A 27,959-nucleotide genomic window follows, 5' to 3' on the forward strand; every position below is an offset into this window, starting at 1 on the left:
AGAAAGGTGAGTTTTAGATTCTTTGGTTGTTTATAGTTTTCTATGTATGGTAGAAGAATTGATTACATGTTAGAATTTTAGTTTTATCAAATAAGATTTGATTTCCTTTGTACTGGTTGTGTTTGGCAACTGCTGACGAGTTTATTTGTCGTAGTCTCTAGGCTCTTTCATGTATTCTTAGCTACTTCATGTTTCTCGTCCTGTCCCTCAAATGTATTCTTTACCGCATATGCATACAGTGCTGTAAACTGCTGCTGTCTAGACCGGAATTTTATCTTTGATGAATCCAAGATGTTGCGACATTTTTGAAGAACAGATAAATTTAGTTCTAAAATTTTTTGTATAAAATAATAATAAACCTTTATTGTAAAAACAATAAAACAATCAACAATATATATTATTAAATAATCATACGAATTTTTTTAAAATAATGGTTAAAGATACGCCTTGTAAAGGAAATCTAGTTACTATTCAAGATTCAATTAAGCGGCAACTTTTTAGATAATAAAAAAGTTAATTAAATTAGTTAATTTGTTTAAAAGCTCCAATAGTAGGTACGTACAATTTTTACTAATGAATTAATTAGCTTCTTAAGGCAAACAAAAAATTAGACCGATTAATATTAAAATTAGCGATAGAGTATATGCAACCGACTATGTATAGGGAGAATTGCGTCTTCCACGCTGATTCAAATTGTGTACAGATATTTATTACTATATATTTATTTATGATAAAATTACAGAGAAATTTGTATGAAAGGAACATTGAGGCAACCAGAGGCAGCAAGGTGAGATACGATCTCTCCTCCTTACTCCATAAAGTAGCCTTAGGCTTTCTGGACACAATAACGGTTGGTGGCATCCACATATTACAGTACACAATTTATGAGTTTGCTGTCCATTACCATAAATTAGCATAAGCAACCTTTAGTTTATAGTAATGTATTTACTCAACGGCAACTCTGGATCAAGAGTGAGATGCCTTATTTTACATGATTATTATAACATGAAATTATTATCATTTACAAAGAGAAGATTTCGGAGATGTTGTGCTTCAATGTTAAAAAAAAAGATAAATCAGTATTAATGTGGTCACTAGTATTTTAATTCGGTCAAGTGATTCGGACTGAGATAGTTTTAGGGATCCGGAAACAAGGGCGTTGGTAAATGATGGCTTCTGGGTGCGTAGGTTTTCTGTAAACTGTAGCCCAATAACCCAATGTCAGATCTGATTTTCTATTAACAAGAATATTTAAGAATTATTAGTTTCTAAAACACTGGTAAAGCGTATGTTAGGGTGTATAGAGTTTACATGGTTAAAAAAATTCCGGAGGGAGTCTTGATCACGAGGCGAAATAACTAAGATATTATGAACTAAGTGTTTCTGTCTGGTTTTGGTTTTAGTTGGCTTCCTTCTCTTAGTCAGTGGTAACGGAGAACCCATAGTTGTTTCTGATATTTGTTCATATATTCGACAGACAGGGAAAAGAGTTTCTCGCATTTTAATATATCTGAAATCCTGTTGAGAGGAATTGGTACTTTGGTATAGAGGGACCATGTCGAAACTAACCAAAATATCATTTGGATTTAGTGTAATGCTTTTTAATTATTCAATGAAGTAAAAGGCATTAACTCATTTTGTCCCAGCGGTGCGTTAATGCACCACTGGGAATTTTTTTGTCACATCCAGGAAATAATTTTGCACTTCCACAATGCGCCTTGAATTTTCATTATCAAAAAATGAACTTTTAAATTTTGTAGGCATTTTATTGTTCTCGGGTTATCATTCATTGCCACATATTTAGCATCATTGGTCTACTGATGAAACAAAGGAATTGATTTTATAAAAAAATGTATGAGCCGTAATAGATTCCAATTGATAAAGCAAAACTTGCACTTATCTCACAATAATCTGTTGGATAAAAATGATAAATTTTCAAAAGTTAGACCCTTCTTTGATACAATAAATAAAAAAAATCTTCAGTTTGGCATATTTTCGTTCAACTTATCAATAGATGAACAAATGGTACCTTACTTTGGCCGCCATTCCTGCAAAATGTTTATAAGGGGTAAGCCAGTTCGTTTTGGCTTCAAGATTTGGTGTCTTTGTTCGTCTGAGGGGTACCTATTTTATTCACTTCCATATGATGGTGCTCAAAATAAACCTCATTCTGACCTTGGTCTTGGCGGTCTACTTGCTGTTGTAGTTAAGCCAGTAAATCAGTAAATTTTTTTTAACAATTTTTTTTCGTCATTCAAACTATTTGTACATTTAAAAACTAATTTTGCCAACGGTACTATCCAGGAAAATAGAACAAATAAATGTCCAATGGAAAATTGTAAATCATTTGGAAAAAAAGACCGCGGATACTATCTTTCAGCATATGAATCTGAATCAAAAATTTCTATTGTCCGTTGGCACAACAATTCAGTTGTGTGACAAGTAATATTTCTGGTGGTAGATACTGTCCAAAATGTAAAACGATATAATAGAAAAGAACGGAAAAATGTAAGTATACCCCAACCTTATGTAATTGCACAATACAACAGATATATGGGTGGGGTTGATTTACATGACAACGGAATTGCTAATTACAGGTGCCAGGTATTTGGAAAAAAATGGTGGTGGCCTTTATTTTGTAACTCACTGGATAGTTTAGTAGTGAATGCATGCATATTGTCAACGAACAAAAGATTTCCCAGGTAGATTTTAAATCTTACATTGCTTTGCGACTTTTAAAAACTAATAAAACAATTACCCAAAGAAATCTTGCACCTGCCGTAGATGAAGTGCATATGATAATCAAGGTCACCTCATGATTGTTCATGCTAATAAGGCCCGAAGGAGATGTAGAATCTGTCACAGCCACACAATTTACGTTTGTAATAAGTGTAATGTGCATTTACATGCTTCATGCTTTGTAAAATATTACTAAAAATGAAACCGGGTGTTACCAGTGGTGCGCTCACGCACCATAAAATATACGTTTTTTTATATTTAATCGGAATCTGTTTGGAAAATATCTACATTTAGTTGTTTTCTGTCGAATTTCAACTTTATTTTGTTTATTTATGTATAAATTACATCTTATGTGCCCCAAAACATTATTTAATGATTTTACGCAGCAGTATTTTTTTGTACGTTTCAAGTTTTTATTTTTTTTTTTGACACATGTAACGTATTCCTAAGTGTTTTTATTTTTTTTAATGCTTGGGATAATATGGGTTAAGTACAAAACTACTGTAAAGGGCTTCAATATAGAGGCTAGATATTTTGTTATTTATAGGTTGGAGAGTCAATGGTTCTAACAACAAGGCAAAAGGGGAAATCTGGTTAATGAACATTTGGAAATCCGTAGAAACAAGGAATTTCATCAGGGGATTTTTGAGATTTTTTCATAGACGACGCAAGATCCGTAAGTTGACAATAAAAGATCTACATTTTTTTTTGTGACTAATCAGTTTTGTTCATGACTACCATTTGCTTTACCATTTATATTAAATTTAAGAGGTGCGTTTGGATTTTTGAACGGTTTTTGAGGTTTCAAATAGAATTTCATTAGCTGTTTGAGACGGCACGTTGTTTAGAACAGACTCGACATTTGAAATGAATTTCTCTTTTGGGATAATACGTGGGGCAAGGACGAAGTTGGAAATTGTTAAGATAAGATAAAATAGTTGAGAAGAGTTTGATGCTTTCACTTGTGTCGAGATGATTGGCGAAACGTCAGCAAGTTCGATTCAACAGTAGGCATTTAGAGGACTTGCATTTGCCAAAGTTTTCTGGTTAGGTTCCAAAAAGTCGAAAAAATAGACACAAAAGACACTTTATTCGCTCGGCAGTTTTGTGGTCGACGAAATATCCGCTCTGCTTGACTCGGCTTAACGAAAATTGTTTTCAGATTATCCGGGGGACACGCTGGCGGCCAGTTATTCGGTTCCCGTCCGAATTTAATCCGAATAACGTTAATTATTTTAGATCAGATTGCGCCGGTTATAATTAAGGACTGCGGTTTGTCAATTAGTCAGAGGCCGCGATGACGTTTTGTTTCGCCCGCCTATTCCGCAGTATTTGTGGTGACAGACCAATCGCAGCGTGCGTGTACACCACTTAATTGGGAACACTTCACAATTGAAATTGTCGACGACAACGGAAATTAGTACCAAATTACCAATTTATAGATATTTGTTACAGGCGCGGCCTCGTATAATACTGTTCATGTCGATCAATATGAAGCAATCAATCGGAGACGGTTAGGGGCGGTTTGCGTTTGAAGAAATATACTGGCTTGGCAACACTGCATTCCGTTTCACGTGTCAAGAGAACTGCCAGTGAAATTACACATAATTTCACTGGAATTCCTGAGAATCCCTTTTAAATTCGTTATGCTTAACGTACTGGTTTAAGTGTTAATTATTAAGTAAACATTCATCGTTATATGGAGCTACTAGGGAACAATAACATGGTAGTTATCGTTAAAGGCAATAAACCAAATCAATATTTGTTCAGGTACCTAGAATTCAAAGTGAGTTATTACAATTACAAAATAGTGGAAAGAAAATTCTTCTAATGAAGCCGATTACGTTCTGGTTTATCAGATATTTCGAGAGCACTAGTTACATCCCATACTCTCGCTATTTCATGCTATAACTTTTTTGTAAGTACCGCTTCCCTACTTTTTTTTTAAATGATTATTGTAAGCAAATACTATATTATGCAACAAGTACGAAGCGAGTTTGTAATAAACGAGTGATTAAAAAAGTTTACCGAACGTTTTGCATACTATGCTTTTTCTACGACCGTTAGTTTTTGGGTGCATTTTCGCAACACGAATACATTCACTGACATGACCGTCAGAATTGACAAACGTCAAAATTCAAGGCGTGGGAAATATCTCCGAAAACATCCGATTGCTCCCAAACCCGTGCGGCAATATCTCGGAAATGTCCGAAGGTGCTCGAATCCGCGGGACAAGAAACTCAAGTGGTAAAGTGATGCTTTCCGCACGGTAGATCGGTTTATAATTATACCCCTTTTATACCTAGAAATTATTATTCTATCAAAATCTTTCAATAACTAAAGCAGCCAGACGAACGAGAAAGTTATGGCATGAAATAGCGAGATTATAGAGTGTAACTAAACACATTACGTGAAAAACTTTCTCGAAAAACGAAGTTTTCATGCCGATATTTTAAAACTCGTTTGACTAAACTTTAACACTCTGTATCTCAATAAACAGTGACATTTTATGGTTCAATACTGTAATTTTGAAGAATTTAATCTATTGCGTACTCATGGCGGACCATCATCTGTGTACTGTGTTTTCAAATTGACCTAGATATAAACTAAATCGTGTAGAATACCTGGATCGCTTATTTCAAAAACCATATATAATATAAATATCAATATATATACTTGTTTTTGTTTTTTATTTTTATAGAAATCAGAATTCCACGGAATTCCACTGCATTTCCTTTATATTGTACACCATAATTCTATCGCGATTGACCCCACACGTTACATATTCTTAAATGGAGAAAAAATATTTCCGTCACAGACTTTTTTGGGTACTCTAATCGATTCTAGTTTGCGATTTAATAATTATGGTAACAAAATATTGCAAACATCATAATAACATTATAAGCTAAATCACTATATTTTCATAAAAAAATTTAAGAGAAGATTTAGAACTTTAGCTTTGGTGTTACACTCTCTCAAGACAAAGAGAGCCTTCGGAGCCTTCAAAATTCGTGTTTGCGTTACTTCTATAGACTGCACAAGTTTGACCACGTATCAGATAGTTTGAACAATTATGGATGATTAAATTTGACTCAAAGGTATAATATGGCTATAAGCTGTTTTTCATGTAAACTCACGAAAACTGAAGCTCTTCCCTACTTAATTACCAAGCTAATTAAATCCGGTACCGGTCATATGCAGTTAACCCAGCACGATAGTTTGTTTAAGAGGTCTTTTAGTTACAATGCCATAACAACATCCCTCAACAAAAATCTGGGTAACATTAGAGCATTTCAATCCGAAATCGGGAAGTTTTATTCTGGTCAGGAAAACCTATACTGCATGTGGAGATAATATCCCATTATTTCACAATTTTCTTATCTCATGTTTTTGCCTATTTATTTTAAATTGACTTTGTGACCTTGTTTGCGTCCCGAATTTTTGTTTTCTTTGTTTTGTATTCGTTTGTTTTGTGGTGGTTATATTGAAAAGCGTGTTGAATATAAGTATTGTCACCTCCAAATACTCTGTAATCTAAATTATTGTAACTGTTTTAAATAACGGCATTATTTATTAATTTAGTTATTTATCTATTTATTTAATTGGAAAAATAAAAGACAGAGAGACGAAAATATCATTTTGCGTTGTGATTATTGATTAGCGTGGTATATGAGACAAATACTGGCATGGGGGGGGATAATATCGGTGGTAGAAAATTCTCTAGGTTAAGGTTTGATATGAGCTTGAATGCTGCTTCCAAGCAAGAAGTGCTCGAACTCCTGAAGAGACTTGAAGTCATAACATTCCTGAATCCGGTCTACCTAAGAGCTGTAATAGAAAATTCCTGTGGCTTGGGTGTTGAAATAAGATGTCGTACTCAACTTGTTAGATCCGCAATGACAGAGCTAATCAAAATGTGGCTAGATAAGGACTTCACAAAACAAACAAAAAATAATTTAGAGAGCACCTTGGTTATCTTGGGCGGCACATAGAAAAAATGCTTCAGTTTTACAAATAACCAGTCCATGAAAATATCTATCTCTCGCCGGACATATCAAAATAAGCTCACGGAAACGATTATTGTATATCGTAAAGCTGAAGGAAGTAGCCGATCAATCAATTAAATCGATGACTAGTTTTTGCAGAACTATTGTAGGCACACAGGTCAACTCATAAGTGAAGTTTAGGAAAAGGAAAAGTTAATCCATGAATCTAATATTCTCTTAGTTGTTATGCATGCATCAGACTCGATGAAAGATATTTTTTCCGACTATGACTCGTTCTTGTTCCCTTTCTTTGCTCTTTCCGTTTTGGGTTTTCGTGGTTTTTCTTGTTGAAGCATTGCGAGTTTTTCAAAAACAAACCTATCTAATTGATTTTTGTTTTCTCCCATGTACTTGATGCGTTTTATTTTATCCGTTCGGTTAAATACGCCACAGAAGATAGTTGCCATAATCTCATTATATCAAAATAATAATATGCACCTAAGTACATGAAATTTTTTGCGAATGACCGTCTTATGACCGTTTTGTAGCAGGTTCAACCATTTATAACACGTCCAAGTTGCAAAAACTCTTACAAAATAGAATTTAGCTTTTAGGATTGCTTGTCTTAAAACTAATGAATTAATTAAAATCAGAACGCATCTAAAAAGGTAACAATATAGCTCAGACATACTGATCATTTTTGATTATTACTATTCCTGATGTAACTGCACACTGTTCTGACTGGAGTCTAGTAGGATCTTACTGTTTTTCGTCTTCAAAGAAACTTTCACAGGCTCCTGTAATACTTTTTATAAAACATCTGGATTCTTCCTGCATCGGTTTTTATCGACTCGAACAAGATAACGTTTCGCAAAATCATCGTGTTGGCTTCTTCAGAGCTTGACTGAAACTGGCTCGCATTTTCTGTGTGTTTTAATGAATTCAATTCTAGGCAGTTTGTTGCAACTTCCGGAGTGACCCAGGGTTCCAATCTTGGGCTATTATTGTTTTCAATATTCCTAAACCATCTATCGGGCAAAATTTCCTGTGACTTTCTGCTCTTTGCAGATGACTTGAAAATATATAGATCTATTCACAGTGTGTTCAATATGACTGTGTGTTGCTTCAGGATCAGCTATCATACATTTCCGATTGGTGCGTACAAAACAAGCTCACTTTTAACGTTTCTAAGTGTAAAGTATGTTCATACACAAGAAATCTTCAAACATCGTTATTTTTTTATAACCTAAATAACATTACCTTGTCCAGATGTAATTCTATAAAATATTTGCAGCTTTCATTTTCGGAACACCTCGACTTCATAGTTGGATCTGCCCTTAAGGCTCTTGGTTTCATTATTCGTAACTGTTCAGCGTTTTCTAATGTTCTTGCTCTTGCTCTTCGTTGGTTAGGTCCAAGCTCGAGTATGCGTCGGTAGTATGGGCACCTAGTTACTCAACTTATATTCGGTCACTTTAGTATGTTCAAAGGAGATTTATAAAGTTTCTTGCTTTTAGAGTGGATGGTTTCTATTCAGGGAAGGGCATCGATGGTGGTATTTTGCGGGACAGGTTTAATATTCAAGCCTTGGATCAGAGGCGGTTTACGGCCAGTGTAATATTTTTACATAAGTTATTGCATAGTAATATTGACTCGATGAGTTTACTTGCCCAAACTGATTTTCGTGTTCCGCGGGCTAATGCAAGACACATTCTTACTTTTAGCTTAGGGATTCCCCGAACAAATTTATTACGTAGGTCCCCGCTGTATCAGATCTGCTCGCATTTCAACTTAATTAATAAACATTGTGATATTTTTAATGATAGTTTACCAAAACTGATTAGAATTTGCAACCAGCACTATATCACTAACGGTTAAAGTCCATCAGTAGGTAGTTACAGTTTAAGTAGTTCGCGCTGTCTTGTTCTCGTATTAATATTATTTTTCTTATATCTTCACACCTTTTGTTTCTGTTTGCAATGCTGCTTCTTTTGTTTAGTTTTAACTTTATAAAATTACTTGTTTTATGTATTTTTGTTATTGTCCTGTAATTGGTAATTTCTGTTGGGCACTCTATTATTATTACTATTATAAACACTGTCTCGGATGACTGATTCCCATATTAGTGACAGGTAGGACCTGGAGACCTGAGTCGCGGTTAAGATTGTTAGGTTGTTTATAGATTTCTATAGACTTTCGGATTTTTCATTGGTAGTTGAATTGATTATGTGGAAGAATTTTAGTTTTATTGAATAAAATTTTATGTCCGGTTTTGTGATATGTTCGGCAACTGCTGATGAGTTTATTTGTCTTTGACGGATCGAAGATGTTGAGAGATTTTTGGACAAGTGGTAAATCTGGTTTTTTAATATAAGGAAGAACAACAGTTACAAGTGTGGGATTGCTTAATATATTTAATGTGGAAATTATTAGAGAGAAGAGCAGAGGTATTTTAATTCTGGGTTCAATGACACGGGCTGAGATAGTTTTACGGATCTGTAAACAAGAGAGAGAGATGCATTAAGGTATCGGTCTGTGTGCGTAGGTTTTCTGTCACCAATATGGGAATCAGTTATCCGAGACCGGGTTTATGCCCATCATTTAGCTCCGCCCCCCTCAAACAATATAAAAGCAGGTACAGAGTAAAATCCGAGCCAGTCTCAGTTAAGCTCTGAAGAAACGAACAGGATGATTGGCGAAACGTTTGTTTTATTTTATGCATTTTTCTTTTAACATTTCTTATCAATACCTATTTTATCAATGGCAATATTATAGATTTTTTTTTGTTTTCAAATATTTGTTTGTTAACTGGTTATTTATGATATCCTATTAGTAACTATACTGAGCGCTTACATATGAGCAGCAGCAAGCTAGATCTCGTCACTCTTCACTTTTTTTTATATTGCATTAAAAAAAATTAAAGCATTATTATTATTATAAATGTGGGAAAAAAATAATTTCCTTAGACCACATCCATGTCGCATTCTTTTTTGTCTGTCAGCTGCGCCTATAGGGGATCCGTTAAAAGAATTTTCTTTCCCGTTTAATCCGCATTTCACGCGTCACCGCCCGACATTTGCGACTCAGACGAAATTGTGTCATCTATAAATTTGGCCCGGAAATAAATTATGCCGCGGAATGGGGAAGACCGGATGACGTTGCCGTCGTGAATTTAGAAATTTCGCCGTATAACATAAGACAAACGTTACCTGACACGGAGCCTGGAACAGATAAGCGTCACCGAATGCTGTGCTGAGGCAAAATATGAAATCTCGTTTCGGATGTTCTGGTATCGGTTGCATGATGGCGCCGTCGACTATTATGAGATGTTTGGGGGCCGCTTCGACGCTCCGACCCTCCCGCGAGTCGCAGGGGTAGAATAGGAGAGTCGTGCCTTTCAGGCACACCCAGTACCCTTTCCAGCCACGTTTCCGTGCCAGCTCGATCTGGTGTTTCTTGCGCAGTAGCCATTTCTTCACGCTTAGGAATCTGAGAAAAAAGAGGAAACAAGATTGCTTTCAAAAAATCGTCACTGGGTGCGTCAAGTTCGTAGCGCGTAGCGCAAAGCAGCTTTTTATTATAAAAGGAAGGAGCTTCGCGGTTTCGTGTGTTAAAGGGACGCATTATTTTTCTAGCGTGCTCCTGCGGACCACTATGGAACTTTGGCAAAATCGATTTAATTTAATTGTCCATGCAAAGATCAGCAAACATCGGTAAATATTAAAATTTGCACCAATAATAGCGTTGTCGAATGATATTTTTTCTAATATCTCGCGCCTTGTATAATTGACGAAACCTGAAACTCTCTCACGACACGGTTTACGGATTACGAATAGAATTATCCCATCTTTAACTCTTTTTCATTTATCGCCAATAATTTACCCACAAAAACGGAAATTTTTAGAACATATTAGATTTTTTGCCCATAAACGCCACACTCTGTATATGATTCAATCATTTATCGAAATAGGAGTTGTAGCCCTGGATTTTTCACATTTCGTGGTTCAAGAATTTCTTGAAAATAGTAAATGGTTTTCGAGAAAATAAGTTTTTTTTGAAACCATGCAGTGCGCCGTAATAATCAATGACGTCATCGCGTCTTGACTGCCCCCGAAATAACGATTTCAATATGGATTTTTTCAAATAACCGGAGCAGCGTATGTGATAGACGAAAACCGCAAATACAAAAATTGTAACTCTTGATGCGGCCTATGACACTGTTTGAACCCATTAGCCATATTTTTTACGATTTTTGATTTGCGGTTAATAATTTACTCTGTAAAAGAACAATTTCTAGGTCTTTTAGATTTTTGCCTATAATTTGAAAACCCTCTATATAATCGAAAAAATGCCCGAAATAAATGTTATTGCACTGGATCTTCTGCGTCTGCGGTTAAAGAATTTTGCCAATCGGATGAACGATTATGGAGGAAAACATATTTTTGTAGAAGCTAAAATTACAAAAAAAAAATTCCTGGTAAAATTTGATTGCGCCCAATTTCTACCGTTTAAATGTGGACACGGACTTTTACTTCTCTGCTAAATCAATCAAGTTGATATCTGCGAATTTAGGACACTTAAACATTTCTCATTTAGCACGGAATATCGGGAACACCCTGTACAATAGGTGAAAATCATAAATACAAAAGCTTTTGCTGTCTATGCGGGCTATATCGCAATATAAAAGAAAGTAAGATCTGAATCATAGTCTTTCAGTTATAACCAATTTTCAATAATAGAGGAACCCATTTTTCAATTTTTTTGAATTTGCGGCGCACCCTGTATACTTTTGAAAAATTGTCAAGAATAAATGTCTATAGGGCTGTATCTTCTACGTCTTTTGGTTCAAGAATTTTTTTGGTCTCGTTAAACAGTTTTTGAGAAATGATGTTTTTTGTAGACCCTTGCACACGCGATTTTATATTTTTTTAGAATACTTCCCGACCCCTCAGCCCCCATATTTTGAATAAATTCCGTTACGGGGCAAAGTTGCATATATGTGCCAAATATGAAGTCGATTACTTCAAATTTCGGACACTTATCGTGTTTCATAGCAAGATCCAAAAAACAGTCGAAAATCGCGAAAAAAAAAAGATGGATACCGGCGTCGGATCAGGGTCTTTTCTTATACGCTTATGTGCTCCGTGGAGGGTTAAAAAGGAGGCAGATTTTAATTTTGTATCTCCAACAGTTCGAAATTTATTCAGGAAAAACCAAAAGACGAGAACGGAGAACGGACGAACAGAAAAAAAATTTTTTTCGACGGTGATCATTTCTGTACCAACGGAGATCCCATAGAACCTACCGTTACCGAGATATAAAATTTTTATACGAGCGCAGATACTTTCGAAAAATTCGATTTCATCGATTTTGGAAAGTAACAAGTTCAAAAGTCAGTAAGATATCGAAACCGGAAGAATGAAGATGTTCTTAATTACATATGATGTTTCATGAAACCGTGGTAATCATAAATGACATTTTATTAAGTGTTAAATGATATGGTGCTTTCGAAAAAATAGATTTTCAAAACACGTTGGCCCATGACCTCTTATATTCTTTCAATATATTACCCTTATTTATTTATTTATTTATTTCTTATGTAAACAACAGAACAGAGTTCTATAAAGAATCGATTGAAACTCCGAAGTCGATGTGAAAAAAATTATTACTTAAAAAATGAGACACTTGTTTCGGTGGCATCAGAAACAAATTAACATGTATGTTTGATGATGTCCGTTACAATATTTGATATCTACATACAAAGCTAAATAAACCATTGTAGAGGGTTATTCATCATATTTTGACACCCACCTACAAGGTTAGTTTTGAAAGACAGAAAAACAAATGTAAATACGAAAGTTTGAAGGTTTTTCCCCTATTATATTATGCATATTTCAGAAAAAACAAAAAGACCATCGCAAGCTGTCAAAATGAATTATGAATTGAATGAAACTGACTGACTCAGTTTCAGTCAAGCTCTGAAGAAGCCAACAGGATGATTGGCGAATCCAGAAGTTTTGTAAAAAGTGTTACAGTAGCCTGTGAAAGTTTCTTTGAAAAATTATTAACTAATTATTTTTGAAAAAGACATTAACGTGTTCTTTAAATAATTGCATTATGTACTTTCTAAAATGTTTTTCTAATTTTATATATATTTTTTGATTTAATTGCGCTATGCATTCATTTTGTTATAGTTTATTTACATTACTTTCTATTTTTAATTTATACTTTAAAGGTATGTAATTTACGTAGCATCCTATTCAATTAAAAATACGTTTTTCGTATTACTAAATAACTAATTTTCGGTCCATGCAATTTAAAATCTAACCAAAACAAATCACTTAGTAGCATTTTGAAGTAAGGAATTGAGGTTATAATATTTACTTCGTTTCAAATAATGAACCAATATACATAGCAGAAAAACCCGAACAAACAGTTACAGAAACCAAACTTTTAAAATAAAACCGAGACGTGCTATGTAATAATGTGTGTACAAAGAACGCATCTTCTATCTCTATTTGCAGGGTACGAAGGCCAGTCAGCGAAGGTAGAAACATGCCAGGACAAAGACAAGTCAAAAAATTCCTCAAAAACTTATAGGTCACATTTACTTCATTTCTGTTAAACCTTGAGGAAACTGCTCTCATGCACATTCTGCCAAGATCAAGAAGAAAGGGCCACGCACCAAGCTGTAAAGTCTAATCAAAGAGAAGCACCCAGGTGAAGACCTATAATTATGGAGATAGCCGCAATAGACCTTTTAGGTCTCAGTGACTGAAGAGTTTTGGCAAGAATTATGAGTAAGAAAATGTAACGTTTAGAGCGAGGATAAAACAGAAGAAGAATTGTGGTGTACAGTGCAAATGAAAGGAAGCAAAACTACTGGATTCCTCCTGCGTCAGTTTTTGTTGAGTCTGAAACTTTCAGTCAAGCTCTGAAAAACCTACATGACGTTTGGAGAAACGTCAGCAAGTTCGACTCAACAAAAACCGTCGCAGGATTCCAGAAGTTCTGCAAAAATTATTACAGTAGCCTGTGGAAGCTTATTTCAAAAAAAAAATTAGGCTTGCAAGGAATTTCAAAAATACCAAGAAATAAGCAATTAAACGTAATTACTGTGTATATTGTTCCCTCTACGGCTGACAGATGGCGTAATGTAATATTTAAAACCTACCTAAATTTAGTTAAAAAACGTGCCTCAGGATCAAATTAAAGTATATAGCTCATTGTGCCTTCCAATTGGATAGAGTCCTCTTGATTTGGACAATAAAATATTAGCATATTCTAAACATCGTTAGCGTTGCATTCACCCCGGTCCAACTTTTCAGCGCTTTAATATGGATCCGCCGTCAGTCTATTTTTAGAGGACAACAAAACCGAATTAATCAACCATTCAAAATTAGGCCCATTGTTGGCGTTATGTAAGCCGAATTAATTGATTGGAAATATCGCACCAAACTCGCAGGTAAAAAAGCAGCAGTTTAACGGCTCGTTTAAATAAATATAACTGAACAGATAGATCCCTTAAAACCAAATTTTGAGAAGTAGAAAGTTGTCAGTTATGCGGTTCAACCCCGCAGTGTTCATTACATTAGGTCGAGACGGAATGAATACGTAATTTCCTTTAGGCAATTAATTCCAACCGTGAAATTTAAGGCAAGACGGAGCACCTCCGGTCCCCCTTTTATTATCAAATAGTTGCTTGAGGTTCCTCGTGACGTTGAATGCAGGCGGAAAATGTTTCCGGTTTGATATTCTGTGTAACACGATTTAAAGTCGTATTATGATCGCGGACCATTTTGACAAAACTGGAACTGTAGCAACGGCCAAGAATCTCTTCAATCCTTAGCTAAAGTTCATACACTCAAACATTAATTTCACTATCGAATTATAAATAATAATGACTGATTCTCATATTGGAAAGTAGTATGGGTTCTCGGATATTTCTTTGGTACTATTGATTACAGGCAAGAATTTTAGTCTGGTCATCAGGATTATGTTTGACCACTGTTGATGAATTTATTTGGCATCGTCTTAAGACTCTTTCATGTTCTTTTAGCCTGACATTTTTCGTGCTTCCCTAATACATTCTTCGCCGCATATGTGTGGAATGCTGGAAACTCCTAATGTCTTAAACCGAATTTGGTCTTTGACGGATTGAAGATGCTGAGAAATTTTTGGACAAGTGGTTTCAACATTTTATTTCTCACTTTTGATATGTGGTCCAGTAATAATTTGAATATGAGGAAGGACTTGTGGCAAAGGTGGAGTTTCTTTTAGACTCATTTCCTTTGAAAGGTTGTGGTGAAGTGTGTTCGAGAGAAGAACAGATGTTTGGACTTGTTAACTGATGGTGATATGAAAATTTCACTTTGTTAAAAATATGTATGAATGGGAGATGAGGAAAAATAACGAAAGTATCACCAGTTCCAGATTTTGAATGAAGAGCCAACGAAATGAATTTTATACTTTTTTTAACTAAGGGAAGATATTGCAAAACCCTGTACGAGTATGATATACATCTTAGTAATGAATATTCCTAAAGCTGCAAATTGCAAAGAATGGGAAGGTCGGTTCGGTGGCCGAGTGGAACTTAAAGGAGAAGAAAAAGAAGAACCTGGTCCTCAATCTGTCACGTATGTGGCACGTGTGTTTTTTATATAAATCTAAATCTAAATATTCAATTATCAATTACTTTTACGATGTCTACTAACATATGACATCGGCAGGTTCCAAACCTGCAAGAAGAAAATTGTTGAACCTCTGACTGAATTATCCACATCAACATTGGTCCCAGTAATATCATTGACAACAAAAACACGTAATCATAAATGTTTGAAAACAATAAATTTTCTGAATGGCATCGTTGAAACGCGTTTGCTTAGGCTGTGCGAATTAATTATAAACGTCATCTGATTCCCTGTAAAACGACATGGCATAATACGATAGAATCGAGAACATGTCGTGTATAATATACAGAGTGTTCCAAAATTCAATACAGCGGTTTTAGGGGCACATTTATCAGTGAAAAAATTATTACTTTTTTTCAGTGTCCTAACTTGTTTCGAAATCTTTTTTCTGATGTCGACAGTCTTTTATGATAGCAAATAAGCATGCGCAGTTTGATGAAAATCGTTTTCAAAGTTTGGAAGTAATAAAAAATATATTTAATCCTCATAGTAACAATGGTGTTATTACTTTACCCATAAATAATAATAAAATAATATTTGTAGGTAATTAACAAAATAAAGACCTTCATCGCGACAAATTATCGTGGTTATTTTTTGAAATTATTTATTTCTGATAAATATGCCCTTTAAATCTTTGTATTGAAGGTGAAGTATAATACAGTATTCACAGCATCCACAAAAAGTAAATGTTTGGCAAGGATTTTGAATAACAAAATTATTGGACGTTATTTCTTCGATCAAAATCTTACTGATTTGCGATATTCGCAATTTCTTCAAAACGACTTAATTCCTTCTATGGTAGTTACCTTCTCAAATCTAAATAGATGGTGCTCCGCCCCATTTTGCTCGATACGTACATGTATAAGAAAAAGTTACCTAATTTAGGTAATTTATTATTTAGAATAAGATACGAAATAAAGCAAATTATTGAAAATATCCTAATGTTTTGCTCACTGTGGATATTGTGGTGGATCTTTTTGACCACCATATTTTCTATCTACTGCAAGAAAAAATTAAGATGAACGTGTGCGAGCATTCTTACCTGATTTTGAATAAATTTGTTCCATATTTATGTCGTTCACAGTACAAAAGGCTCAATTGATCTAAGTCTGCGGAATATTAAATCTTATTCTACTCAAGAATTCAGGACATTGTTGTTTGCAACCTTCAATCTTTATTGTTATTACTTTATCACTGTCTACCATTGGAAGCCTTATTTTGTAACCCAGTATTTAAGAAACTTTTCTGTAGGTTTTTTCAAAATAAATATCATTTTCTTACAAATATTGCTGGATTTCAATTTTTGAACTTGATGAACTAGTGCTTTGCGTGGCAGACGGCTGTGGTAGCTTGTGTTATCCATGACAACACTAGTATTGGGAATATTTTTAAAAACATTGTTTTGAAACCAATCTTCAAAAAGTTCGGCACTTGTATTCTCATGATAATCCAAGCTATAATCCTTAATATTCTTTGCAGACAACAGCAATTTGGGACAGCCCAGGGTGTATTATGGCGACGCGTTTTCTTTTATTTGAAGGTGCTTTCGCCAGACAGTTTTGAGTGAAATCAACCCGTCCTTTCGATACAGCGTCGTGTGTATCGAACCATGTTTCATCAACTTAATTAATGGGTGTATTGTTTAATCTATATCTTTTAATTTCTTGAAGGTAATTAAATCTCGAATTGTGTAATCTGTGTGATTCCATTACTACTTGCCTTTTGTCTATTGTGTGATACTTAAAACCCATTTTACAAACAACTCTATGGAGGGTGGCAGGGCTTATATTTACATTGGTTTCATCTTCTTCTAGCTTCTTTTTCAGTTTATCCAAGGTAGGAAAACTTCACTTTGATAAAGACAATATATTTTCCTTCTTATTGTCCTGATCACTATTGTCTATACGGTGAGTTTGAAAATCACTTTTATTACTTTTCTTCAATTCTCCACTATTAATAATATTCCTTATCGACAAAATTGGCCTTTTTGTAAGTAGACAGGCTTCTTTTAAAGCTTCTTGTTGAATAACTCCTCTACTGATTAAAGTTTCATATACATTTTTCCCGTCCTGTTTTTCATCAAGCGACAAATGATTTGGAGGCTACATTTCTATATTTTCCTAAAAAAGCTTTTCGAAACGCACAGTAAAAACGATTAGTCAACACTGCCACAAATGGTCAACACTCAGGCAATATATTCGAAAGAAAGAACTATGCCTGGTCCACCTCTGCATTGTCATTCAAGCAAGAATTTTTTTTTGTTAATGACTTTACCCAATAACAATAGCCGTTAAAGCATTATTGGGGAGGATCCGTCGAAATCCAACACGATGAAGATTGAGACAGACTGTAAAACTAATAACATTATTTGTTTGTAAGTAAATTATTTGCTTATGTGAGATCTTTGGGACTGGTTATATGATAATAAGTTTATGATACTATATCTGCTTGAACTGACGTGGCTTTAACTTGATGAAAATCTATTTAACAAAATAAATAAGAACTAAAAGTTCAGATTTTCACGAAATTATATATATTCTCATGACAATAGCTTCGACAACACCGCGTCTTTATCAAATATAATATTTACAAACTACCTACTACTGTATATACCGAAAAATGACAATAAAACCTTAATTAATGTTGTGAGAATTTAAGTTTAATATTGGAGAGGTATTTAATTCTAATTGATCGTTAAGCAATACATTTGAATGTCTCATTTTGTTAATCTCCATGGATTCCAATAAATTTAATGTCCTACTTTTTGTGGCTGTATGTAAATTATCAAAATTGTCGTCAAAAATGTGTTTTTTGTGTTTAAGTGTGTAGCATAATTAAAATCTGGACTATTGTTTTTAAACGCTCGTTTATGTTCGTTAATGCGTTTCTGGAAGGATCTACCTGTTTGGCCAATATAAATTTTATGATATGATGCGCATTTCAACCTATAGACACATGATTTTTGAGAATTTGGATAATTCGTTTTATTGTTTTTTAAAAATTTTCCTATTTTGCTTTCTGAAAGCTATTTTTGAAACCACATTGTGACAAAAGTTTTGAAACGTTTTCAATGGGTTCTCCTATATATGTAATTGTTTTAAATTGTTCGTGTTTTGTATTAGGTTTCGGATAAATAGAGTTGACTGTTGTCTGGATTTGTTTTTTATTTATAATTTTATTGATAATCGACGGAATGTAGCCGTTGTTCAGTGCAATTTATTTAATGATATTAAGTTCTTTGTTGTAATTTTCTGTTGAGGGTGGCGTATTAAGAAGTCTGTGTATAAAAGAGTGAAATGCAGCCATTTTGTATATATAAGGGCGATTTGAGCTGTTATGTATGACTGTGTCAGTGTGTGAAGATTTATGTTAAATAGGGAAAAATCTAGTTTGTTTTGCGTTTTCGTAATAGTTAAGTCTATACGACTATGTAATCAGTTAATGTAATTTAAAAAAGAATTCAATTGTCTGTCCGTTCCAACAAAGTAAGCAAAAACATCATCCACGTTTCTATACCACCATAGAAAACTTTTACTTCATGGATGTTCTTGTATGATATTTTCCAAATTATCCATAAAAATCTCGCCTAACAAAGGAATAAGCGGGTTTCCCATAATCAAACCTATCCTAGAGATGTAAATTTGACCATTAATTTCAAAATAATTTTGGTCTAAGGATACTATTAAGCAATCTAATAAATCTTCTTTCACCAATAGGTTAACCTGTTTCCGAGTGAGGGTGAAATCTACTAAATTTATCACATCCATAGGTGGAATACTGGGAAATAAGTTTTGTACCTCAAAAGACAATAGTGTTGCGTTAGAAGCGATTTTGATATCTTTAATTTTGTTGATTAGTTCAAAAGATTTTTTTATTGCAAATTTTGGTTTAAAATCTGTGTGGAATTTTAAAATATTTACAAATTTTTTTGAGAGTTTAACTGCTGGAGCCGTTACATAAGAAATATCTTGTTTATATAATTTAACTAAAGAATATAATTTTGGCGGTTCTGGATTCATAATTGTTAAAAAATATTTGTCTTTGTCACTAAATAATGTGGAGTTAGTAATTACTTTCATGCATTGTCTTTGATATAACGAGGTAGGATCGTGTTTTTTTGATTTGATATAGACACGGTGTTGTCGAATATATATAATTTCGTGAAAATCTGAACTTTTAGTTCTTATTTATTTTACTATTTCTGCATTGAACTTGAGATGAGCCACCATGCCTATTGTTGAAACCTCATATTACTCTAAAACCTGTATATTTTAATGTATTTTTATAGAAAACTGTATAATCATAATAACAATATAATCTTCTGATGCTGACAACTTGCTTAGTTTTGCTAGTTAAGTTATGAAACGGTGTTACAGAGGGTACTAGCTAGGACCGAATCGCAAAGACTCGCATCTAGCGCATAAAAACCGAGTCCCGGGCGTTGTTGCGGATAAAAATCGGAAAATATTTCCGATTTCAATGTCTTTATTATGCGGGGCCCAGTCATTGCCGCCATTTATAAGAATCCGCAGAAATTCCAGTCAGTTTCGGCGACGTGAAATAATGCATCTCCAGGAGAAAATACGTCGCGTAGCCCTGATATATAGTTTTTAATAATCTTTCGGCTGAAATTATTGGAGCGTGCATTTCTCTCTATTCGCCAAAATGGAACTGAACGCAACACAACTGCATTGTCTTGACTTGGGGAACGAAGTCGGTTATAACATAACGCGATGTGAAATGGAAGTCCGTATGAAGCGGGGGGAGGCAAGTGCTAAACGGTTTTACGTTTTGCCGGAATGCGAAAGAGGTGGTGGTGTGGTGTTGGGTCCGTTCATTTTGCGATCCGTTTCGCCGAAACAAAAGGATTGGTCGGAAGCGATAGTGGCGAGATGACGAAGATGGTGCCTCCGTCAGTTTAAAGGTGCGGTTATTCAGCAATTTAATCCTCCAAGCGCAACATTAGCATGCGGATGCCGCGGGCCGGAGTAATTTGAATAGAATAATTTTGGAGCCGACGTTGGGAACAAGCATTTCCGAAACAAGTGTCCAAGCTATGAAATATCTACGGATGGAAATGGAAACGATTAGAAACGTGGGACGAACAATAAGCAGAACAATTGTCAATTGTCACCAAAGAGGCAGAAAAATCAACAAAAGGTGGTGTGCAGTGGAGTCTATGGTGCGTGTACCCGTTTTAAGTCTCTGCTCAATTTACCTGCTTCTTTTTCTTAGTGCGAGAGAGTTATAAATTATTAATGAACTGTAAAATTTAGTGGTGATATTTCAAATGATTGAAACGCGTTGGACAGTCAACTGCTATGGTTAATATGATTACTCGGAACACGACTAAAATTTACAAGTGAAGTTAAAATAATGGTATAATTTTTTGTACTAATAATATTTATTACATGAACTTTCAGCAAATTGTAGATCTTAATTCGCTATAAGCAATGTGATTGAAATGGAAGAATCATCTATTGAACGCAACTTAAAATCTGTTATTAATTCTTCTCCATTAGAATCTGTGAAAAAATCTCACCACTCCAAAATTCCTTTTTTTTTTACGGGCATCCAAAGATTCACAAGTCAGGATTATCCCTATGGTACGTATCATTGGTTCTGCAACATGTTATCTAGCAAAATGTCTGGCTTCTATATTCAAATCCTTTAAAGGGAAAACAGTTTCTTGAACCATTCAAAATCATTCTATTACATCCAAATGATATTCTCTTTATTGAAGTCCTTCCTGAATGTCTCAACATTTTCAAATATATTTATGGAAGCTTTTGAAGAGAAAGCCCTAGATATCATCCATCGAGAACCAAAATTATGAAAAAGATTTTATTTTTTCTTAGCCGTTTAAACTCTATACACCCTAATATAAGTTTTACTGTTGAAATAGAGACTAATAATCTTATTAATGGAAAATCAGGCTTAACATTGGGTCACTCGGTTCACGCCGATATATTAACGAATTGTCACTTCACCATCTTGCCCAAAAATCATCGGTTATCAACTATCTCGTTTATAGATCCGTAACATTATCTCAACCAGAGTCACCGAATAAAGAATTACCTTATCTTACATCTGCTCACATTAGAGATATTAAGCGCAACATCACTAAATCACTCACCACATTTCAAAATTTGGTAAGAATTATAAAGTTACAACCACTTTTTCAAAAATATGTATTAGGCTAAAGGAGAATTAAATAGCCTTCAATAAATAATAAATAAGCTCGTCAGCAGTTGCAGAACACATTCATGAAACCGGATATCAAATATTATTCGATCAAACTAAAATTCTTGCATGTGATCAATTCTTCTACCAAAGAAAAATTTTAGAATTAATAGAAATCTCTAATCCACCAAAGAATCTTAACCTCGACTCAGGTTGTTACCTTTCACCGATATGAAAATGGACATGCTCCTCGTTTAACTCCGCCCCCCTCAAAACATTATATAAACAGATACAAAGTAGAACGCTAGCCAGTTTTATTATTTATTTAGACTTCAACGACTATAGCTCATCTAAGTACTCGGAATTAGATTTTTTTTATTCATTTGTATTTGCATATTAGTATTACTTCCATATTAGTTTTTATCTATTTGATCCTAACATAATTAATATCTCAGTTTTTCTTCCTATCTCTAGCATTATAATCATCTATAATTATTACTATATTTATTACTCTTACAAACTACCTGTAGTAATGACGTTCTCACATTTTCTTCATTCACCATAAATCCATGCCATTACAAATTTAAATATCATTTGTCTCTCTTCTTCTTCTTAAGTTTCTTGGCTTCTGGCTTGAGCAATTTGCCAACTCATTAGGTTGTTTTTTCTCTCTCGCACTAGGAAACGAAATATATTCATTATTTTCCTGATAATGAAATCTGGCTAGTCTAAAACGACACTTCTCGCTATGCGTATTACTTAATTTTGGTATGATGGACTACTGGTTATCGGTGGATGTATAAATAACTTTTATAATTTTAATTCAGTAGACAAAATCGATTTGTTTTGATTTATTGATTTGATTTCTCAACTTGTGACCCTAAATTCCCGCATTGTTATGCTATAAGTTAATAAGACTTACCACATACAGTGTTTTTAAATTTGAACTGAAAATGTTTGAAAGATTATAAGGAAATATTTTTAATAGCCTATAAAAATGCTATATCCCCGATTTCAATAAGAACAATAATAACAATGCCTTTATTATCCCACATATTAAGAATACAATGAATGAGTTATGGATTTCGTTTATTGGGTCAAAATTACGTTAAAAATTTATATAATAAAAATATATGACAGTTCACAATTTTTCTAGGAAAAAAAAATTTGTTTGGATTTAAAAATGTTTACATTACTACTGCTCTTTAGCTTTGGGGAAGCACCGGTGTAGTATCGATGGATAGTATGGAAGTTTGATATTTATATATTTAATTAAAGTAAGAATTCATCGGCAGGCGTCGACACTTGAAATTCACACAGTGAAATTCCGAGAACAATATTATGCAACAAGTGTGGTAAACGGCATTTGAGTCACGAGTTTATTTGGTACGAGGGGAGCGAGTTTTTAATAAACGAGTGACTTAAAAATTTTACCAAACATATTGCATACTATACTTTTTCTACCACCGTTAGTTTTTGGGTACATTTTTGCAAAACAACACGAATACATTCGCTGACGTAACCGTCAGAATTGGCAAAAGTCAAAATTGAAGCCGTGCTTTAAGATTTTCGAAAATATCCGATTCCTCCCAAACCCGTGGGGTAATATCCCGAAAATGTCCGAAGGGACTAGGATCCGTGATAAAATGACGCTTCTCGCATGCCATATCGGTGTATAATTAGGTATTTTACAGAAGGGAGTAGAAAATAGTATATTATGCAACAAGTGCAGTAAACGGTATTTGACTTATGAGCTTATTTGACACGAGCGGAGCGCAGCGGAGCGAGTTTTTAATAAACGAGTGAGTTAAAAAGTTTATCGAACGTGTTGCGTACTATACTTTTTCTACGACCGTTAGTTTTTGGGTACATTTTTGCAAAACAACATGAATACATTCGCTGACGTAACCGCCAGAATTGGCAAAAGTCAAAATTGAAGCCGTGCTTTAAGATTTTCGAAAATATCCGATTCCTCCCAAACCCGTGGGGTAATTAGGTATTTTATTTTACAGAAGGGAGTAGAAAATAGTATATTATGCAACAAGTGCGGTAAACGGTATTTGACTCATGAGTTTATTTGACACGAATGAAGCGCAGCGGAGCGAGTTTTTAATAAACGAGTGAGTTAAAAAGTTTACCGAACGTGTTGCATAATATACTTTATCTACGACCGTTAGTTTTTGGGTACATTTTCGCAAAACACGAATACATTCACTGATATGACCTTCAGAATTGACAAACGTCAAAATTCAAAGCGTGGGAAATATCTCCGAAAACATCCGATTAAAAGCATTTTTTGTTTCGAAATATTTGTTTTACTTCTGAATATGTTTTGAAAAATAGGTAGGCTGATTGCTTTAAAATTGAAAATTATTTTCGAAATTTACATTTAATTTGGAATAACTTGGTCACTCTCTTTGTTTCCTACAACAAAATGATTTTTTTGTTTTGTTGTTAAATTTTTGTTTTTACTTTCTACTCCAAAATATGCAAGTATGCGCACATGATGCCTGGAAAATGGGTCTCTTTAATAGATCCGCTTCGTTACCCATATGTTCGATATTTCCGTGACGGGTTTAAGAGCTAGACGACGTTTTCGGTAGATTTTTGCCATAGTTTGACGTTTGCCAGTTCTAATGGTCCCATCACAATTACAAATAACAAGTAGCTCAGCAGAAAGGTGTCACGTTAAAACGATAGCTTCATTAAACACTTTCGCTTTCACTTTCGATTGTGGTTTTAGTGCAAAAATTTTTAACTTTCTTATCTTCCTCTCCTACGTTTAACCTCAGCTTTACCCTGGACGACTAAATTTTCAATACCGTCTCGTCTTATGACGTGGCCAAACAATTTTAGTATTCTCTTCTGTACAACTCTCCTGTGGCATGCGGCTTTCAGTGTCCTCGATTCGGATCCGTAGGTGGTGATCGGAAATATTAGCGTCTGCATCAATCGTATTTTTGTTTCGCTCCTGATCTTTCCAAATCTTTACGAGTTTCTTACAGTTGACTTTGTCACTCCAATTCTACGCTTAATTCCTTCTTTCCTTCCTCCTCTGTCTGAAATACATGCTCCCAGGTATATTGTTTTATTCTTTCTTTTGATGTCTGGTATTGATGGAAAGTTTTGAGGCAGAATGTTGACTGTATCGACGACCCACATATAGAATTTGTTCCTAATTAATTTAAGATCAGCTTTTCCGCTAGAACGCTCTACTCGCTGTAGAAGTAATTCGTCGCGTGTCGCGTGTCATTAGCGTATTTTAGGTTTGAGATTTTTCTCCCATCGATCGATACTCCTCCGGTCCAGTCTGGCTTTTCGGTCAGTTGATCATCTATAATGTTTTATTTTGAGCGTACAAGCTTTTTATCACTAAAGTTAAATCGAACGCCTTTGTGTAGTCTACAAGGCAGAATAGTGACCGGCACTGTAAAGTCATGTAATTTTTCTTTCCCTCGCGTTTGTGAGTTAGCCATGGGTTCCTTTGCCAAGGATGAAACCTGCCCGTTGTTGAGAATTTTGTGGTAAAAGATAAGGCTTCTGTCCCTCATGTACTATTTATAACGTGATTTTGCCTGCATGATTTATGAGGGATATAGTTATATAGCTGCTGAAATTCTTTTATCGGCATTTTACTTTGCTTTAAAGTACCTAAATTACTTCATACTTTTAATCATCGGCTTATTCCAATTTGGGTATCATTAAAAAATTTTAATGGTTCTTATTCATTCCAGAATTCCGATTGGTTTGATGCTCCAACAGTAGTGTTATTATTATTGTTTACGGTGGTAGAAATAGTATAGTATGCAATATGTTTGGTAAACTTTGTAAGTAACTGGTTTATTAAGCGCTCGCTCCGCTCGGTTCAATTAAAGTCGTAACTCAAGTGCGGTTTACCACACTTGTTGCATAATATACTATTATAGTTAAATAGATCTTTTCAAAAGCCACAGAAATCAAAAACGTATAATTCTTACGGCACACTAAAAACTAGGTAATCATTTATGGTATGTGTTTTATGTGAAAATAAATATTTTTTATTCAAAGTATATTCATTTTTATTTATACACAATTTCTATTTATTCTAATCCGTTTTGAATTTTAAGTTGTAATTTATAGGGATTATAGGTATAAAAGGAATTACGGTGTATACTCCTAGGTCTGCGGTTTACCCCTCAAAATTAGTACAACAAAACATAAATTATATTTTATTATATAAATACAAGAAAAAAAGTTTAAATTGTTAAGTCATAAAATAATTGTGCTTGCAGTTTACTATTAACTGCTTGGGAAAAGAAAATCTTCAAATGTTGATAATATCGGACAATGAAAATTATTATTAGAAGTGACGAGTCTTTAAAGCTTAATTTTCTGGCAAATCAATTTCTCCTATTTGGATTTGCCGCCAGTCTACACTTCTGTCTTAGCAAGCTAGATAGTAAGAGAAAATATAAAGAAAATATTAATTAGTATATATAACATCACAGTTATATAGAAATTGCAAAAAAATAATAAAACGAGAATTAACGATGTAAAGACTAGGGTTAGAATTTCATTAATTATAAAATAAACGAGAAACCTACTAGTATACTACGGAAAAGTGAGCCTCAAGCAAAGCGTGTTTGAGATCTTTGTAGAAGCAGAGGAGTCTATAAGGCTCATTATTCTCGCAAATCAATTTCTAGTAGGTGGAGTTTGCCACCAGTTTTGACACAGCAACTAGAGATATAGAGGTCCTGGATATACAGGATGTTATGAATCAGTTATGACAGATTCAATTAAATCTTTACACCTCAGAAGTTTAGAGTGTATGTATTGATGTTTAGAAAGAAAATTGCTCAAAATCACCTTTACTTAGTGAAATGTAGAGGCATACGAGAAGATCATTTCCACCTCTACGATAATATAAACACCTGAGTCGCAACAATTTTTACCCCACCAGGGCCACTTTATAACTTAAGAAGGGATCAAGTCAATGAAAGAAGTCAGAAGGTCAGAAGAAAGTCATCTCTGCGGATATGCTGTCACCTATGGACACACCGCTGGGGATCAACGCCGCAAATCGCATTCTGGATTTACACGATATGCAAGACCACTTATTGCCTATACTGCCTTGGTATGGTCGAATACACAATTGTTTGATAACTGCAGCAACTGTCACCTTGGTGCCCTGGAGGATGGGGCTCAAGGTCTTGGGAATTTGTAAACAGAGCGGCACCAACAACTACTATCTGATACACTGCCAGGAATCAAGATCTCTTCTCAAGCACTATACAGAACAAGGATCCCTAAATGTTCCTGTGCGTCAGTTTGGTGCAGTGTGGTGGTGTGGTCCAGCCTGGTACACGCACAATTGACAAAGAGATACATTTTTCATATGTTTCCGTTAATGGCAGCATTTTGGATATTTTGAAAATTTTAAATTCATTGCCTAATATTCCGCAACCTTGAACGATAAGGAGCTGGAATTCACATCGTTCTCCTCTTATAATATGTCCCAAGTCGGATATTATAATAACATAATGATAATCTTGTGCTTGTGCAATAGTAGTTAATAATGTTTTTGCAATCTAGCCGCAAATCCTTGAAGTATGATATCAGGAAATCGTGTTTTAGATTAACGAAAGCCTTTTCATAATCGATAAAGCACATGAAAATATATTTTCTCTGGTCCTGACAATTTGGTTGAAAGGTTGTATTCTGAATATAGCTTTTTTTTTTTTTTAAACCAGAGATGACAGTTTCTTCACACTTTTTATATAGTCTATTATGCAAAATTCGAAAGAGAGCTTCAACTTATATGATGATAAACTTATATGACGGTACTATCTGCAAGTTTTTATACTACTTGATTTTGGTAAAGTAATGAAAGTAGAACGAAGCCGGTCTTCTGGAAGGAGTCCGGCACCATAAATATTGTTAAAAAGTTTAGAGATCTGTTTATATTCTGTTAACTAATAAATTGCAACGTTTCAGAAAACATATTACCTGGGGCCGCGGATTTGCTATTCTTCGTAGCGCGTGTCTGATTTGACTATCGAATATAGTTGATCCGGTCAGTTTTTCCAGTTGAACCATTCGGTTGTGCAATTTCATTAACTTTTTTTATATAGGTTGAAAACATCACTAAGACGGTTGAGATGTTCAGCATCTTTACTAGCTACGCCATTTCTCTTTGGCACCTCTAATTTCATTTCTGATTCTAATTTGCAACTCTATATTTGGAACTAACTATCTCTTTGCTTTGGAGAAACAAATTTACATAGTTAGTTAGTCAAGTTGGCAATATTATAAAGATCTTTTAAACAGTTCGTTTCTTTGCTGCGGTACCGTAAGTAGTCCTTTGTGTCCCAAGTCCAAA

At 34.4% G+C, this 27,959-nt stretch overlaps 1 protein-coding gene across 10 annotated transcripts in view; it reads right to left on the reverse strand.

Annotated features, from left to right (window-relative positions):
- The window catches only part of LOC132696174 (protein still life, isoforms C/SIF type 2), a 255,922-nt gene that overhangs the window by 52,522 nt on the left and 175,441 nt on the right, over nt 1-27,959 (reverse strand). For all 10 annotated transcript variants that reach the window (XM_060660841.1, XM_060660844.1, XM_060660845.1 and 7 more), the window contains one exon: nt 9,935-10,214. In XM_060660841.1, the coding sequence (XP_060516824.1) occupies nt 9,935-10,214 (280 nt within the window). The remainder of the gene's footprint in view (nt 1-9,934; nt 10,215-27,959) is intronic.

Source organism: Cylas formicarius, unplaced genomic scaffold, assembly GCF_029955315.1.
Source record: "Cylas formicarius isolate icCylForm1 unplaced genomic scaffold, icCylForm1.1 PGA_scaffold_1__22_contigs__length_36826433, whole genome shotgun sequence".
Classification (NCBI taxonomy): Eukaryota; Metazoa; Arthropoda; class Insecta; order Coleoptera; family Brentidae; genus Cylas; species Cylas formicarius.